The sequence below is a fragment of the Prinia subflava genome, chromosome 1 (genome assembly GCF_021018805.1).
Source record: "Prinia subflava isolate CZ2003 ecotype Zambia chromosome 1, Cam_Psub_1.2, whole genome shotgun sequence".
In the NCBI taxonomy this organism is placed as follows: Eukaryota; Metazoa; Chordata; class Aves; order Passeriformes; family Cisticolidae; genus Prinia; species Prinia subflava.
The window spans coordinates 141,037,576-141,055,413 of NC_086247.1; the positions used below are offsets into that span (position 1 = coordinate 141,037,576).

A 17,838-nucleotide genomic window follows, 5' to 3' on the forward strand; every position below is an offset into this window, starting at 1 on the left:
CCTTCTGCTCATTTCTCTATGAGTCAGTGTGAGTGATTCTTACTTCTGACAGACAATATACAGTGCAATGAGCTCCTTCTTTCTGGCACAAACTTTAAAGCTCTGAGCTATCTTTGGAGGTCTAGTGGAGATATTCAAGGGTAGGCAGATGAACAACTCGTATGCATTGGCTAACAAATCCAAGCTTTTTTCTTCTTCAGCAAGCCTCTTTGTAAAGCATTTCTCTGAAACATAACTAAGGAATATCTGTAAGAGAGTTTACCAGTTGTGATGCATTGGCAGATAGCTGTTTGTACAGGTTCACCAGAAACTTCCATGTACAACCTGATGACTTGATGTGATCTAAGTTTTGAATGACTGGAAAAAAACACAGGATTTGCATTGCAGCCCCACTTTGGTCTCCCATCAGTCACTCAGAACTGATCCCACGGGCTACCAACTTTTATGAAATTCACAACGTGATCCAGTATTAAGGAATGGTCCAAACATAGATATTTTTTGTAATATAGGTAGATAGGCAGAGAGACAGATGTGGTAACAATCCACTTCATGCCCTGGAGAAACACAAAGCTACTTCAATTTAGACTAAATCAATCCTATTTTTCAGAGCTTATAGCAATAGATTTTGAAACATGCAAATTAAGAGGAAATATTTTCTTCAAATTACCCACATCTGAGAAGTATATTCCATGACTTTTACACAGAAATATTGACAACCTCATAAACAACAGTCTTATGTTCCTTATTTACTCAGTCCTCTGTACTTCAGCAAAAATCCTTAAAATAGTATAGGGAGGGAAAAAAAAAAAGGAGTCAGGAGTTGATTAAAACATCCAAACAGTTGCTTTATTTGTACATGAGGTTCCTGAAAAATTGCAACAAGGCTTATTTCCAGAAACAACTTGGCTTAGCACACTTTATCTTTTGAGAAGTTTTGTTACAAATTAAAAGCAAAGGCTTAAGCAAACCATTTAAGCTGTTTATTTCTGTTGACACACTCATTGGTATCCACCAGTAATATTCTTGTTGTGTAGAACCTGGGATTCAGCCCACTGGAGCCTGGGTACCAGGTCAGCTGAATATAATCCCACACTGCTCCTGACACCAAATCCTATACAAATTCTGCCCTGATTTTGGAGTATGTGCAGATCTCATTCAAATAGTTCAGCTGGGGCACCAAAACACAACTTTCATGTCTCTTCAGTCCCTGCAGAGCTGCCCTCTGCACAGCTGCCCTCAGGCAGCCTGCAGGCCCTGCCAAGGCAGACTGAGCACCCCAAACACAAGAACACACCTGGAACAGAACACCTCCTCTGGATAAATGAGAACTCAGTAGATCACTTGAAACTGATCCCACGCTATGGGGTTACACTGAGAAACTGCTGCAAAGCTAAGCCCAGACAGGGCAACTGTTCAGTACAGTTGTGAGCACAAGTCTGTGGCTGCAAAGTTAACTATAGATAAATTTATTTGGACTGGACTATTTCTTTGCTAAAAGTAACATTTTCAGTCACAGAAAATGCTGTGGTTCCTAAAGTCTCACTGGCAAAATAGATGTTATTCACATAAGAAAGCCAGAAATGAAGGAAATTACTTCTGATTGCTGAGCCCAAATCCCTCATCGTTCTTGAGAGCACCATATATAAACCTCAGTTGCTAATCATCAGGATCTTCCTCAGAAATGGACTATACAAAGCACATCATGAGGGTGTGGGTGCCTCAGCCAGCACCTGACAAGAGCTCACCCACCCTCTCAGTGAGCACTGAGCTCTTTAGGTGGAGTGTTCCCTGGAATTTCCGTGTTAGCGTCCATGTTAGTTTTTGCAGGAATTAGTTTGTACAGAGAAAGTGCTGGTAAGTGCCAGCTACTTCCCATTTTGCCAATGCCTTTACACTCTCATGGTGCAGAGGGCTGTGTTTTTCCAGTGCACCAGCTGCACCCTGTGTAGTGCTGTCCCAGCTGCCAGCACATCCCTCAAAAAGCAGCAAGGTGCAGCCTCCACAATCCACCTGGGAGCACCACTCCCACAGTTTCCAGGATCTTTGGCAGTGTGCTTCCAAAAAACTAGGCAGAACTTGGTCAGTAGATTATCTGCAGTGCTGTATCTGACTGATCCAGCCCACCAGCAGAAGCCATGCAGCTACTGAAGAGGCAGGATCCTGCTATGAAGGGTGACACAGGAAAGGGAAAATGCGATAAACATCATCTTCAGCTGCATACAAAGCATTCCTTGCTTTTTTTTCCCTCTTTGCCTGACTTGAGCCATCTCCTCCTCCATGTTATGCTAGCATGCTGGGAAGACCTGCGCTACCTTGAGGCAATGGAAGATGCCAACTCACGGTAAATCCATTTTCCAGAAAGGATTCCCTTGCTTTGTCATGGCCTTGGCAGTCACTCTTACTCAGGGGATATTTTCTGTCCATCCAGAACTGTCTCCCAGTGTCCTTTGTGTCTAACAGAGGTCCGGTGGTGACTTTGGGGAAGGTGGTTGCCCCCAGCACAGGTGATAGTGGTGGTGACATGTAATGCAGGTCACAGGAAACTGAGGAAAAGCTGCTCTGCTTGCAGCCATGGGCCTTTTGCAGCTCTGGGGTTGGCTTAACTGACCAGGCTGTTAACTGAGAGAAAAACCTTTGCAAAAGCTCCTTTAGACAGTCAGTGCAGACCAAGAAGCTTTACTGGCAGAAAACCTTACCAGAGACAGGTCTGTGAGCACGAGCACATTTTTGGAAGCTCTGTTATTTGGGTTTTCCCATTCCTGAGTTTGCCTTATTAGGAGTGTGCCAGCTGTGTGAGCTCTCCTGGAGGCAGCTGTCAGTTGTGCTTGGAGACTGCTCTCAAAGAACAGAGGGACCTTTGTCCTTCTGTTGAAGATTTATGTAGCATTTAGGTCCAAACACATGGTGGCATTAGTCTGAGGACGTCTGTAGCTAGGAAGATTTTACATTACCCTAGCTATTTTTCTTAAAAACTAAAGAACAGTGGCTCACTGTCAGGCCCAAGCTCCCTCAAGCCCCAGTCAGTGCACACCAGGAACCAGAGTCCCATCTGTCACACGCCCACTGATGGACATGAGGATGGAGAACTTGTGGGTGTTCTCCCGGGAGTGAGTGCTTCCTCTTGGCTGCCAGTGCTGTGTAAAGATTGGAGCTTTGCAGCCCACAGATCTGGTGGGCATCCAAGTCTGGTTCCTGGCCCAGGCTGAACCCCTGTTGCCTTCCTTTTCTCCCCTCTGACATAAGATATTGGTGAGCTGCTGTTGGGCTTTTGGAGAGGGTAGGAGGCTTCCACACTAAATACCAGGGCTAGGACAGTTCTCAGACAATGTCTGAAAATGCCACACTCAGGTATAAGACCTTCATTCCTCATAGTTTTTTGCTCTTTAGCAGTACTTAGCAAGCTGAGTTACCAAAGATCTTGTTTCAGGAAACATTAGATTGAATCATGCCACTGTTCTATTTGAACATATTTGCTGCTCTCTAGAGGAGCTGATGGAAGTTGCATGATTTAAGGATATGTGGTTATGTACTTTAGGTGGTGCTAAAATTTGGATAAATGAAGAAATCTTCAAAAAGGAGGAAAACCGAAGTAAACAATAGCCTCTCTAAAATTTTGTCAGGAAATGAAGCAACAGCAAAATAAAACTTAAGGTAAAAAACAAAGAAGTTAATATACCACAAAGAGGTAGAAGAAAGCATGTGAGGGGACTGCCAAAAGAGGTGATACTAAAATAACATCTTTTCAATATATTATGATTATACTGAATAAATTATTATTATACCAATCAAAGGCCTTGTCAAGAATAAAATTCCCCCCTCCAAATCCTTAGCAGACAATGTGCAGAGTGCTTTAAGGGGTCAAAGAGGTCAGAGCAGTGGCTAAGAAGAAACCTCTCTACAGAACAATCTAAACTATACATTGTCCCAGCTTGTACAAAGACATGAGAGAGCCCAGCAAAAAATGTAAAACTTGAGGAAACAGCAATTAAAGAACCCTTCACCAAGAAAATACTGAAATCTTGCAACAGAGATGATAAAAATAATCACCAGCTTCTCTTGGGAGGGTTCAGCTCAAGGTTAAGACACCTTCACTTTGTCACACAGCTGTGAGGTCAGTGTCCATAATCCCACTACTCAGAGGAGATCTGGTCAAATCCAGACCTGGGCTGCAGTAAGTTGACCACAGAAGTATCCCATCTTATTAGAGTTGCCAGAGGGTAGCTGAGATATTTACCTGTGTTTTTCAGACATGACAAAAAATTACAGGAGACCCATGCTCATTAGGAAAGGCAAGGAGAGACTGGATAGGAATCTCAAGGATCACCTGGAGCTCATGTCTGAGCAACTGAATTGAGGCTCACAAGTTACTTAGAGTCCAGATTCTGCTTACACAACCTACTGACTGCATTTCTAACACTCTATTGACTACAATAAGAGTTCATACAATGCCTTACCTTAAAAAAACCCAAACCTATACTGAGATATCTACCTGTATTTACACATCCTAGTCTTGAGCTGGTCTTGAGCTGAACCTCAGCCTTCAGCTAAACACAACACTTGGAAGGAGGGGGGTGGAGGGAGGAGGAAAGAAAAGAAAGAAAGTATGAAAATGTTGAGAAATATTTAAGCAGTGATAACAGCTAGAGAAGTACTGCTATAGAAGATGTTACCTTTCAACCGATGTGATAATGGTTTTTATTCAACAAAAGATACACAGAAAACTAAGCAGGGAGAATAGTATTGCTGACCTGGAATAGCATATGATGCCAAATATTTTCACAGTAAAATTATTTAGAAAGAGAGCACAAAAGACAAAAATCACACTGATCACACCATTCATAGATTTCAAAAAGACGTCTTGCAAGCCATCACCACAACATTCCAAAATCCTCTAAAATGTCAAAAGAAAAATTGGCACTAGAGTCTGACCTGCACAAGTACAGTCCATATGTACCCAGTATGACGTCGTCATACTCTCTTTCAATTCTCATGTGTGTTGTTGCTAAAATTGATAGAAGTACAAGAAAGAAGTGTTGTATTTCCAGAGGAATATGGTAGGAAATGAAAATACACAACTGGAGCAATGCTTCTACAGAAACAAAAAGATTGTCCAGTGCTGACAGAGACAGATGATCTCTTAGTATCAGGAAAACACAGTTGCATCAGAATCTGCCACTTCAGCCATTACTTCAAAACACAAGACATTTAGAGGAAGACTCATTTTATTTTAGTATACATAATAGAAACAGTCTGTTCTGTCCAATATTAGTGACCACTGACTGGAAACAAAAAATGGCAGGTGTTTCTTAAAAGCAATGCTCTTACTTTTCTCAAAGACTGAATATAATATCACTTAATGCAAAACAACTTATCACTTTTCTTCCAAGAGACTAAAATTATCTATGTAACACCTTATATTCAAAACCTTCCATAATTTAGTTGAAATGAAACCAATAGACAGTATATAAAAGTCGCTGTATGCACTTTATTTACCTACAGCTTCCACAGATTGTTCACTGTTGGCTTTTGGACCTTACAGAAAATTCTATCCAGAATAATTTTCCATTAACTTCTTTTAAGACATGTAGAAATATACAATTTAAAAAATATTCTAGTCTATTCTATTTTCCCAGAAGGAATCATGGTTTGAAAGCACTGTGTAAATTCATGGGTTAAACCCTAATTCAGAAAAGCACTCTTGTTCAGGAAAACATTTATGCACATGCTTACTTTAAGTATCTTATAAAATCTCACTGAAATCAATAGGACTTTGGCATGCACTTAAATAGTCCTTACCACCCTACATGCTTATGATCCACTTCTATTCAAGAAAGCAATCAAGCACAAGTTTCTGAATCAGGATCTAAAGGTATTCTGTGAAAACCATTTCTATTCCAAGCTCTACTAATAAATTAGGGTTTTTGTGATTTTGCCTTTTTTTTCATTAAGAATGTATAACGTGAATGTGCTTTGCTTCATTTTAAGCTGCAAAGGCCTATTTTATGTACTGCTTGTTAAATCAGATTCTAATGATTCTTTCCCTCATGCAAATCTTTCCTCTCATTCATGGATTGTATTTAAATTCTGCTCAGCTTGTATTCATGATGCCTTGTCAGTGATTTGCATTGCTCTGATGCATTTGCCCTGGTTGCACCCCTCACTCACTTTGGCTTGAGAACATAGAAGCCATAAATAACTCTTTAGCTGCTAAAAACAACACACACAATTCTTGTACACTAATGAGCTCGAGGATGGCAGCAATGACGCTCCGTGTGGGTCTCCGTGGTTTCCTGATCTGGCTGTTCCTAAAGCCCTGCTCTGTGTCCTGGAAAATGAAGATTTTAGAACTTGTTATAGCAAAATATTTCCTCCCCAGAGTTTTGCGAAAAAGTAACTTCAGTTTAAAACCCACAATGATAAATGTGCTTTCCACCCCTCAGGTTGGGAGAGGGAAACTCGTCCATCTCCCTGTGGAGTGGCTGCAGCTCCGGATGGCAACAAAGTACAGAACACACCGTGCCCAAAGCTGCACGGTCTGCATGGGAAACATTTCCCTTTCCTTTCCTAAAAGTCAGATTTAATTCTATTCCCTCCCTACATCTGGACAGAAAGCCAAAGCAAGTAATTTGTTTCCTAAGCCAGATGGCTACATTTTCTGATTTACATTGAAAGAGAGCATTTAGATTTCAACCACTGAGAAATGATGAAGGTATCATGTCTCAAACACATTTGGAATCAAGTCTGTTCATAGCATGAAAACTATTCTTTCTAATTTCAGAAGATGTGAAAATGGGACATTCTGGTTGTAAGTTTATTTTTGGAAAAAAGTCAAGTAGAAAAAAATAATTTGAGACTAACTCTTCTTTGTGAAGAATGTCACATGAAATTACCAATGACAGACGTTTGGAGGAAAGGACTTCTAATTAATGCATTTAATGTAGATGTGAAAACATCTAACAAGTCACACATAAGGCAAAACTGATAGGATAAGAACCTCTTTTTTAAATGCAACATATTAAAAAAGTCAGATAGTGTTCAAGAGAAAAAGCCCACCTTTCTCCTTTATGATATATTAGACATCTACAGGAATGTGGCTACACCCTCCTGACTAAATTTCTGTGTTCTTGGAAAGCTGGATTTTAAGCAAGAGCATCTCAGTTCAGTATTCTGCTCTGCTGGTGGCAGCGGCGGTGAGCCCAGCCCGGAGGTGTCAGCGGCGGGCAGCGGGGCTGGCACCTCCCGGCACGGCCCTGGAGGAGAAGCTGCGGCAGGGCCGGCGAGGCGGGCGGGCCGGGCAGCGGCGGGAGCGGCGGGAGCGGGAGTTCCCGGAGTGCCCGGAGGAGGGCACTGAGGGACGGCAGAGCCGGGGGCACTGAGGGACGGCAGAGCCGGGGGCACTGAGGGGCAGCAGCAGAGCCGGGGGCACTGAGGGGCGGCAGAGCCGGGGGCACCGCGGAATGGCAGGGCCGGGGGCACTGAGGGCACTGAGGGACGGCAGAGCTGGGGACACTGAGGGACGGCAGAGCCGGGGGCACCGCGGAATGGCAGGGCCGGGGGCAAATGAGAGACGGCAGAGCCGGGGTCACTGAGGGCACTGAGGGATGGCAGAGCTGAAGGCACCGCGGGATGGCGGAGCTGGGGGCACTGAGGGATGGCAGAGCTGAAGGCACCGCGGGATGGCGGAGCTGGGGGCACTGAGGGATGGCAGAGCTGAAGGCACCGCGGGATGGCGGAGCTGGGGGCACTGAGGGACGGCAGAGCCGGGGGCACCGCGGGACGGCAGGGCCGGGGGCACTGAGGGGCAGCAGCAGAGCTGGGGGCAGTGAGGGACGGCAGAGCTGGGGGCAGTGAGGGACGGCAGCGCCAAGGGCACCGAGGGCACTGAGGGATGGCAGCGCCGGGGCCGCCCGCAGCCGCTGCCGCCGTGCCCCCACAGCCTCCGCCGCCGCAGCCCCTCCGCCGGTCGCATTCCTTGCCCGCTGGGGCTCCAGAATTGCTGTACCCCTCTTCTCCGTACCTGCCTGCCGCAGGGCATCGGAGCAATGAGTACTTTCCTCCAGTCTTGTACAAGCCGATGCCGCCTCGGCCCGAAGGGGCCCGGGCAGCCCCACGCGGCAGATTTGGGGTGCTCCCGGCAAACCCGGGCACTGCGGGCACGGGGCTGCGGCTTTGGGGCTGCTGGGGCACAGCTGGGGAGGGCACAGGAGTGAGAACGTGCTCATTAAATGGAGCTGGGGTGAGGACACACCAGCGTCGGGAAATCCAGATTTTCCTCCTAGACGTGCATTGAAGTGTCATTAGCCTGGGTATTATTACTGTGATTTCTGCCTCACAAGAAGAAATTTGACTATTAATTCATAAGTGAATGTAAAGTGTTTTGAGATCACAGATAAGAGACTAGTAGGAGTGAAGAAGTGTTATCTCAGCCTTCAAAAAGCTTGGTTCAGCATTTGACCTTAGGTACTAGTTTCTGACGTGATTTGACTATCCTTAGTCACCTCAGATTATTGCTCCACATTTTAATACCAGACACTAGTTATTTCCATACCACCACAGCATTTATGATGTGTGATCCTTTCTGCTGAACTAGTGAAATTCATATTCCTGATTACAGAAATGATGGGCAGTTATAAAAGCTTAAATAAATAAAGCTGCCTGAAGATTTCTAATTGAGTTCTCTTAAGGACTGCCTAGAACTCATCATGACCACATGCTGGGTGCCTGCCTTGTTTAATGTTTTTTCTTCGGACTGACATTTTCAGATCTCTATTCTTCTTAGTCTTATCCTATTGTTTTCAGCGTGACCTTTGTTGCCCAGCCTCTTTAATTCTAGAGAGAGTTGTGCTATCTTCTCCATACCATCCAGTTTTAGTATGCAGGACAAAAAGAGAGGGGACAGGGCCAGGAAAAGTAACGAAGAGAGACTGCTCTTCACTCGCTTCCCTGTTGGGCCAGAAGCTGCAGTGACTGTGGTGTGTGGGAGTGGAAAAGTGTGCCTGGAGAAACACAGGCTGCGTGGCTCTGGAATGGGGTGCAGGAGCAGGGCATGCTACAGGCAGGTTGTAACAGGCACTTTGGAGACTGGCTGTGATTCCACAAGCTGGTTTGACTGGTCCACACTAAGCTTTCCTCCAGCATGATCTTGATTGCAGGGGAGTTTTCACTCCAGGAGCATCTTTTGTAGTCTTCCAATGTACATTATTGATAGTTCTCTTTTCATTAGGTGGCCTGTCTCACCCATATAAAATGTCATGTTTTTATTGGTTAAGAGGGTTATCCTACTGTGCAGGCTAGGTTTGGCTTTTGCACTGCAGGTAGTGCTTGTGACATAAGTCTGTTGAGCGCAGTCACTGGGATTAAGCAGTGGTCTTGTGTTGAATTTTCATATTTCGAAGTAGAACTGGGATTCTCCCAAGGTCTTTCTTTCTCAGCTAGTGATTCCTTTTTAAATGTGGGCATTCTGCCTTGTCTCCCAGTACCAGTTTCCTCTTGTAAAAAACTGTTGCTTTCTTCTACAAGCCACTTTCAGGGGTCTAGAGATGTGTCCTCCTGAGGGAACCTGGAAAAAGCCCAGGCTCTGAAGCTGGGGTGAAGAACACTGTGGGCAGTGTGTGCACAGAGGCACCCCTGCCTCCAGTTTTTCTACCCCACCTGGGACAGCTTTTAGGACATTTGAAGAAGCTTTTAATGGGTGGGCAACCCAATATTTAAATAGTTTAAAATAGCTTAAATAGTTTTGTGCCAGTCTTAGCCTTCCTGCCTTCCCAGAAACCTGGCCACGTTTGTGTTATTACGATATACGAGAATTTCCTCCCTTTTTTGAAGGCCCTTCCCAACCAAATGATTGATTATCAAAGCTTCAGGGAAGCTTCTCCTGCACAGGGAAAACTTTGGAGTGCACTTCCAGCGAGCTCCCAGGAACTGAGCAGCAAGGCCTAGGGGATGTGGGGTGTCCCTGCTGAGGCTCTGCAGCACACCCGCACTGCTCTGCCTCCTTTCAAGAGGCCCACCAGAAGCTAGGCTAGCTCTCTGGGAGGCTGCAGGGTTTTTCAGTTTTTGCAGCAGGAGAAGAAAGATCTGTACGATTTCCTTTCTGAAGCAGGAGCATGTAAAGCAAGGAGGGGTCCTGGGGAAAAAAAAGAAAAGAAAAAAAAAAAGAAAAAAAAAAAGAAAAAAAGAAAAAAGGAAAAATAAAAAGCACTCTCTAAAGGTATCTTGCTTATTTGAGAAGAAAAAAAAATCCCAAACCCTGTTTTTCTGCTAACTTGGTCCCTAGCCTGAACAGAGCAGTTTGGCCTTTCTGTGGGAGGCTCTCAGTTGCCTTTATCCAACCCCCAAATGCTGCCATACAAATTGTCCTAAGGGCCACATCAGGGCAGTGAAGCTTTCCCTTAGCTCTCTGGAGCCTGTGTGTGTGGGTGCTGTCCCTGCCCATGGATGAGCCTGTGCCAGCAGGGATGCTGGTGGCACTCCTGCTCTGCAGGCACGGGCTCGGGCCATGGGTCTCCTTGGGCCATTTTCAGCAGCTCTCTGGGAAATTTATGGAGAAGGCAGTTTATCATCAGATCTTGAGAATTAACATGTCATTTCTGTCATCTCACCAATACTTTTTGGATCTTCATGGCAAATTTAACCTTCAAGTTTGATAAAGGGCATGCTAATAATGTGAAGTTCATTATAGTTGTGGATTATTATTTTTGGTGTACCCAAATGCCTTGCTGTTGGTGTTTCTGATTGTTTTTCCCTATCTACAAATTTTATGCTGATTCACAAAAATCTGCATGTCTAACTTTGCTTCTTTAGCTCCATTTCCCCAGGTTTATGTTTCTAGTGATTTTAATTTTGCCTCATTTTCATTGTTTAACCTTTGCATTATTACTCAGTCACTTCCAAAGCAGGCATCTTGTTTACCTGGCTAGCTCTGAGACTCCTTTTTTTAGTTTCACCTATAGCACCTCTTGCCTTATTCAGGAGTAGGTTAAGCCATAGGGCTGTTTCTATCTTTTACAAGAAATGCTTTTATCTCAGTGTTAGCAACCTGCACCAGCAGCCTGCCAGAGACCTATCTAAACAAATTCCCAGAGCAGGGTTGTGTCTGTGCCTCTCCTCTGTCTTCCTTGCTAGAACCTGGCGGAGGGGAAGGAACTCAGATTTTTATCTGCTGAACTGATTGTGCTATGTGGGTCTTCCCCAGCAGGAAGAGCTGACAGCAGGAAAAAGTGCCACGTTGATTTAAATGTTTCGACAACCTTGAAAAAATATTTCCAGCAATATAGAAAAATCTTACAGCCTTTTCAACTTACAGCTATGTCAATATTCTGCTGCTGGTCAGTTGGTGCATAAATAGGTACCACACGTAAATCCCAGTGGAATTTCCTTTGCATTTAAGAAGTTAAAATTATTTTTTTCCCATCAAGGAGTTAGGAGCATTTTAAATTACTCCTTTTCATGTTCCTGGCAACTTTGTAGAAGTGGGGTCTATTAAGTTGGAGATCTTTGAAAGGGACGCCAATAATCAAGTCAGTGCTCAATGAAACAAGGTTTTTCCCACAAATCATGACTGATATCTGTGTCATTAGTAGGGTAGCTGCCCATCTCTTATCATGATTGGCAGGTTAATAAGGGACCTGGGGCTATCTTTTCACTGCTAGCACACAACCTAACCAATTGCTTTTAAATGATTGCTAATTTGACAGAATATAAGCAGAAGATGTAAAAATAGCTGGAGTAATGTCTAATGCAGCTTTTACTCCTGATATTCTGAGTGCTCTCATTTAGAAAACAGATTAGAATGTTAGTTAGTACATTTAAAATTTTTTCTGGACACTCCGTTTTTAAAGAAAATCTTGTAGTCCTTCTTTGGTTCAATTAGGACCAAAAGAGAAGGGAGTTTTGTAATGCAATTGTCCTGTAAAGGAAAATGTTTTAAATTGGAGAGATTATGTGAGCAGACCACCTGTAGGGCATTCATAGCTCTTTTCTATAATGCTCCAAGCCATGCCTTGCTGCCTGCAGTCTGGCTAACAATGCAGGGAAAAGCTGTTTAAAAGGCTGTTCTCCCTTTTCCCTCTGGTGTTCACTAACTGTTACAAGTCTTGCTCTTAAAAAAAAAAAAAAAAAAAAAGTCCCATGTCCCTTTAATTGAAGAACTTTAAGGCTCCATGGTGGCCAATTGGTCTGCAACAAGAGGAACCAGGCAGCAGGGAAAGAAACTTCAGACTATACATCACGTTTGGTGAAGAGAAAAGATCAAAGTTTTCCCAAACTCAAAAGAAACCAAGTTCCCTACAGATTAACCCTATTCATTTAGCTCCTCTTAAAGGAATGATGTTCTGAGCCACTGGGCAGACAGGTAAAAAGTTCAACAATTGCCAAAGCATTCTTCTGTTAATTCAACAGCCTTCTGCTCAAATAAATTAGCTTACTCCTGACAGAAGAACAATACCTTTTCTCTTGAAAAAGGACCATATTTGATATACAAAAGTTAAGATGTTAGTTTAATCTGTTAAGAAGAGATTGATCTAACAAATCTCAACTCACTGTTCCACCATAGTAGATGATCTATGAATTTAAAACATTAACCTTTTACACTTCAGTATGCATCCCAGGAGAGGCAGGTGCTTACAGAAGTTCAGACAACAGATATGAGAGATGGGTGTGCACATTCCTAAAATAACACCCGTTTTAAAAGGATACTTAACATGCCATGGGAGATGACTTTTGTAAAGGCTCAGTTTAGACACTGTCATCTTTCAAAAAAAGGAAAAAAACTATGGTAAGGCACCTCCCAGTTTTGGCAAACACTTTTTCAGAACAACTTGTTGAATGACTTGTTTTCTTGTGTCTACATATCTCACTTCTTTAACAGGTAATGGCTGGAGCATGAATGTAGGTCACAGTTTATGGAACTACCTAAAAATACAGCAGCTGGAATAACCAGGGCGGGAGTAGCGGAAAAGCTTGAAAAAGTCATTTATCAAAAGTCATTTTATTGACAAAATAGAATACTCATATTTGCTCTTACAGGGGTAGCCTCTAAACTTTTTTACAAAAAAATTTACAGACTGTATAGCTTTGGATATATACATATTTTACACATCTGTACAAGGTAACAAATAATTATATAAATACATCCTTTAATGTAGGAAACCCGTATTTAGCTGGGGTGTATAATTAAGACATGTTTTGATTCAGTCAGTATTGTAAGGCATTTGCCTGGTCATCCACATCCCAAAAACCTGCAGTCCCCAGCAGACTCCCACCTCAGGATGGGGGGAGGAAGAGCCCCCCTCCCACGAGTAAAGAGCTGCTGTTAGTCCAGAGTGACTCAGAAGCCGCTGTGCCTTGCCCTCTGCAAGACACGGGTGAGCCTCTACCCTCCTCTGCCAGCAAAATAATAAGCTGGCTCCTTGAAGTACATGCTCCCTGCATATGAATGGAGGGGAAGGAGGAGGGGGCTGGAGCCTGGGGCCTCTGCCAGCTGCATTGTTCTATACAAGCTGTGGCTAATAAGGACCATTAGGGGTTCATTAATGGCACCAAACAGTGAGGGGGCATTTTAGGCAGGCCAGTGTCCCTCATTCCCTAACCTTTGGCCTCTTTCCCCCTCGTCACACTTGAGACAGGGGCATCTGCTTGGGATAGGAGACGGAGCTGGCGGTGCCCGATCTCCACGTCAGGCCAGTGCTGACATCGCTGTAGAGTGAGCCGCCACCTCCGGCCCCGAGTCCTCCTGCCGCGGTGATTACTGCCTGTCCACCCGCTCCTGCCCCTGCGCCCCCAGCCACGGCAGCGCCTTTGCTGGCCCAGCAGCAGCGAGTGCAGAGGGCCCTCCAGGATTCGAGGGTCTTGCCAGACCAGACCCAGACACCAGAGGTGATGCCCACCACCAGGCACATGAAGTACTTGAGCATGAAGACGGCGTAGTCGGGGCGCCGGGCCTGGTCAGGCTGCTGGTCTCGCAGGCAGGGGCAGTTGTGCGTGGCCTCCCAGCGGGGCCGGTTGTGCTGCTCGTAGAAGAGGCAGGCGACCACGCTGGCAGCTGGCACGGTGTAGAGCACGGTGAAGAGTCCCAGGCGTATCATCAGCTTCTCCAGCTTGTGGGTCTTGGTGGGGCCACCCTGCTGCTTGATGACGCTGCGGATACGGAAGAGCGAGACGAAGCCGGCGAGCAGGAACATGGAGCCGATGGCCAAGTAGATGAGCAGCGGTGCCAGCACGAAGCCACGCAAGTTCTCCAGGCTCTGGTTGCCCACGTAGCAGATGCCAGCCACGGGGTCCCCGTCCACAGAACTGAGCGCCAGCACAGCGATGGACTTGACGCTGGGGAGCAGCCAGGCGGCCAGGTGGAAATACTGTGCGTAGCCGGCGATGGCCTCGTTGCCCCACTTCATGCCTGCAGCCAGGAACCAGGTGAGGGAGAGGATGACCCACCAGATGGAGCTGGCCATGCCGAAGAAGTAGACGAGCAGGAAGACCACGGTGCACAGCGCCGGGCCGGTGCTCTCGTACCGCACGTGCTCGGCCACCGCCAGCTCCGGCTGCAGCTCGGCCGCGCCGCCCGCCGCGCCGCGCCCCCCCGCCGCCGCCGCCCCCGCCGCCGCGCCGCCGCCGGCCCCTGCCGCCCCGGCCCCCGCGCCGCCCGCGCCCGCGCCGCCGCTGCACGCCACCTTCTCGTGCCCCGCCACCAGCCGCACCAGGTAGCCCAGGGACACGAAGAGGTAGCAGGCGGCCAGGAAGATGATGGGGCGCTCGGGGTACTTGAAGCGCTCCATGTCTATGAGGAAGGTGGAGACGGTGGCGAAGGTGGAGAGGAAGCAGAGCACGGACCAGAGCCCGATCCAGAAGGCGGTGAAGGCGCGCTCGTCGGGGCTGAAGTAGGGGTTGTGGCAGGGCAGGGCGCAGTTGGCGATCTGCCCCGTCTTGACGCGGTTGTAGAGCGGGTGCCGCTCGCTGGACACCGACACCATGGGCGCCCGGCACTGGCAGCCCGGCTCGCAGGGCGGCGGCGGCCGCGGCTTGCGCGGGGCCTCGGCCGGCGGGGCGGCGGCGGGGGGCGCCTTGGCGGGGGTGCCGGGCTTGGAGCCGCGGAGCGGGGGCTTGGCGGGCGGCGGCGCGGCCGTGGTGAGGTCCGTGCGGTTGTAGTCCATGCAGAGCGTGTCCGGGCTGCCCTGCTCGGGGAGGCGGTCGCAGCGCATCCTGTCGGGCCAGGCGAAGCCGTACTGGCGCATGAGCGGGGCGCAGCCGGCCTTGGCCCGCTCGCAGACGCTGCGGCAGGGCGGCAGCGGCTTCTTGTAGTCCTCCAGGCAGATGGGGGTGTACATGCTGCAGAGGAAGAAGCGCAGGTCGCTGGAGCACTGGATCTCCACCAGCGGCCAGAACTGGTGCACCTCCAGCCCGGCCTCGTCCTGCGTGTCGTGGTTGAACTGGTTGGGCATGTAGGTGTAGTTGTAGCCGATGCCCTTGCAGAGGGGCACGGTGATCTCCTGGCACGACAGCTCCTTTGCCGAGGAGGAGGAGGAGGACGCGGCGGCGGCGGCCGAGGCGGCGGCGCAGCCGGCGCGCTGCAGCAGGGACAGGGCGGCGAGCAGCGAGGTGATTTCCAACAGGTAACTCCACTCCATGCTCGGCGGCGCGCGGGCGGCGGCCCCGGCTCCTCTCCCGTCCCGCTCAGCAGCCGCGGGGAGCACGGCGCCACAGCACCCCCCGCCCCGGCTACCCCCGGGGGCGGAGGGCGGCCCCCTCCGTGCCGGTCGCAGGTGAGAGGTCTCGCAGCCCCCGCCGGACTCCGTCGTCCGCGGGCACCCGCTGAGGGGAGCCCCCGTTCGGCGCCGGAGGGTGGGCTCGGCTCACGGCAGGGCCCTCAGCCGCCGTCGCATCGCTCCCCGCGGGGTCGGTTTCGCAGGGGGAGGCGCAGCTCCTCTCGCCGCTGCTCCAGCGCCGGCCGGGCACGGGCTGGCGGCGGCAGAGAAGTTTCGCCGTCAGCCCCCGGGCGGCGCGGTGAAGAAGGCTGAGGCGTCCCGGGGACCAGGCGGTGCCGGGCTCCCACCGCCCCGAGCGGGCGGGCAACGGCGGGGCCGGAGCCGGGGCGGCCGGAGCGGCTCCTTCTGCCGCCCGCCTGAGCTCACGGCTCCGCGGGTGACCGCCAGCCGCCGGTCCTCGCCCTGCGCCGGGTCCCTCTCCGGCTGCCGGGCGCCCCCGGCCGCGATCGCGCCACCTGAGCCGCGGGTCGAGCGCGGCAGCGCCTCCGCCAACTTCTCGCTCTCCGGCCCCGGCAGCGGCGCTCCGGCCGCCGCGCTCTCATGAATATTTATAGCGAGCGCCGCCAGGCCCCGCCCCCGCCGCCTCGCCCGCCTATCAGCCGCGCCCGGGCTGGCCGCGGGGGGCGGGCCCCGGGGCTCGTTAAGGTGGAGCCGGTGCCGGACTGTGGCGGTGTGGCCGGGTCGCGGCGGCTGCGGGGACGTGGCGGTGTTTGTACGGCCCCTGGCCGTGCGGGGACGCGCGGTTCTGCACCGCGGGCTGTAGTGGCCAGGCACCGGCCCGGGCTGGGGAGGGGACCTTTGTCACACTGCAAGGGCTCCAGGCCAAGGCACAGTCCCCGCAGCAGCAGTTTAAGTAGCGTTGGGGCTGTCTCGGAAGGGGTTTCCTATCACCTCGTTGCTGCCCGCGGGATGTGTCGCCCGTGCCGGTGTGCGCGCTGCCCCATTCCCGCCGTCCTGCCCCTTGCCCGTGCTGGTGCCGGGATGGATCGGGCGAAGCCGGGGGTCCCGGCAGCACCGCAGCCCACGCCCGGCCCCGCCGCCCCGGCTGCCCGCGCCTCCGGCCCCAGCGCTGGGTGCCGTGCCCGGGTCGGGCCGCGGCGTGTGCCGGGTGACACGGGGGTCCCCGGGGCGCGCACAGCCGCGGGTCACGGCGCTCGCCGGGGCGCGCTCAGGCGGTGCCGTGTGTGCCCCGGGAGCTCCCGGTGGGACGGCGGGGAGCAGCCCCGCGCCCCGGCAGGTGGACACCCGGCCCCAGCCGGGCGAGGACAGGGGCGCAGCTCCGCGGCCGCCGGCGGCCACTGACCCGGGGGCAGCGGCGGGAGGCCGGTCCTGGCACGGCCGCGGCTCCCGAGCGCCCGCGCCAGCCCGGCGCCGCGGCGGTGACTCGCCGAGGAGCCGCCTGCAGCCGCCCAGAGCGCCGGGTCCCGCCCGGGCCGGCAGAGGAGCCATCTGCGCCTGGGTGCCCGCTCTGCCGCCGCCGCCCCGCGGGGCTCCCCCGCCCTCCAGTCCCGGGGGCCGCGGGGCAGCCGCGCTCGCAGTCCCCGCTTCTCTCCGCCCGCGGCGGGGAGGGGGCGGGCGGGAGTTCCGGCGGCCCCGCCGGGGCCAGACCACCTTAAGGGGAGCGGCGGCGGCGGGCGCGGGCGGGCGCGGCGGGGCCGTCCCGGGGGGTTGTCGCGCCCCCGGCCGCGGCGTTTGTTTGTTAATTGCGGTGCTGCTGCGCGCGGCGCTCCCGCTGCGGTCCTAATCACCGGAACCCGGGAGCGCGGCGGGAATCGTGTGGTCCGCGGCAGTCACACCGAGAGCAGCGGGGCCGGGGGAGCCCGCACGCCCCGGGGGGCGGCGCGGGGCGCCCGCGGAGGAAATGGAACGCGTGAGGCCGAACAAGGGACAATCCCCGGGTTGTTGGCGGAGCCAAGAGGCTCCTGTCGCCGGGTCTGCGGCCGTGCGAGCGAGGGCGCGGATTACCCCGTCAGGAGGAAATGGGCGATGATGGGGCGATAAGCTCGCCCGCTGTGTAATCACAATTGCTTTGCAATTGAGCGAGCGCCGCTCCCGGGCCCGGGTCGCTCGGGGCTGG

At 51.0% G+C, this 17,838-nt stretch overlaps 1 protein-coding gene across 1 annotated transcript; it reads right to left on the bottom strand.

The window, feature by feature from the left end:
- Positions 1-12,969: 12,969 nt before the first annotated feature.
- FZD8 (frizzled class receptor 8) lies at positions 12,970-15,765 on the bottom strand. The gene has a single exon (XM_063415312.1). It carries the CDS (start codon positions 15,621-15,623, stop codon positions 13,611-13,613), a length of 2,013 nt encoding a protein of 670 aa, XP_063271382.1. The 5' UTR covers positions 15,624-15,765; the 3' UTR covers positions 12,970-13,610.
- Positions 15,766-17,838: the final 2,073 nt, after the last annotated feature.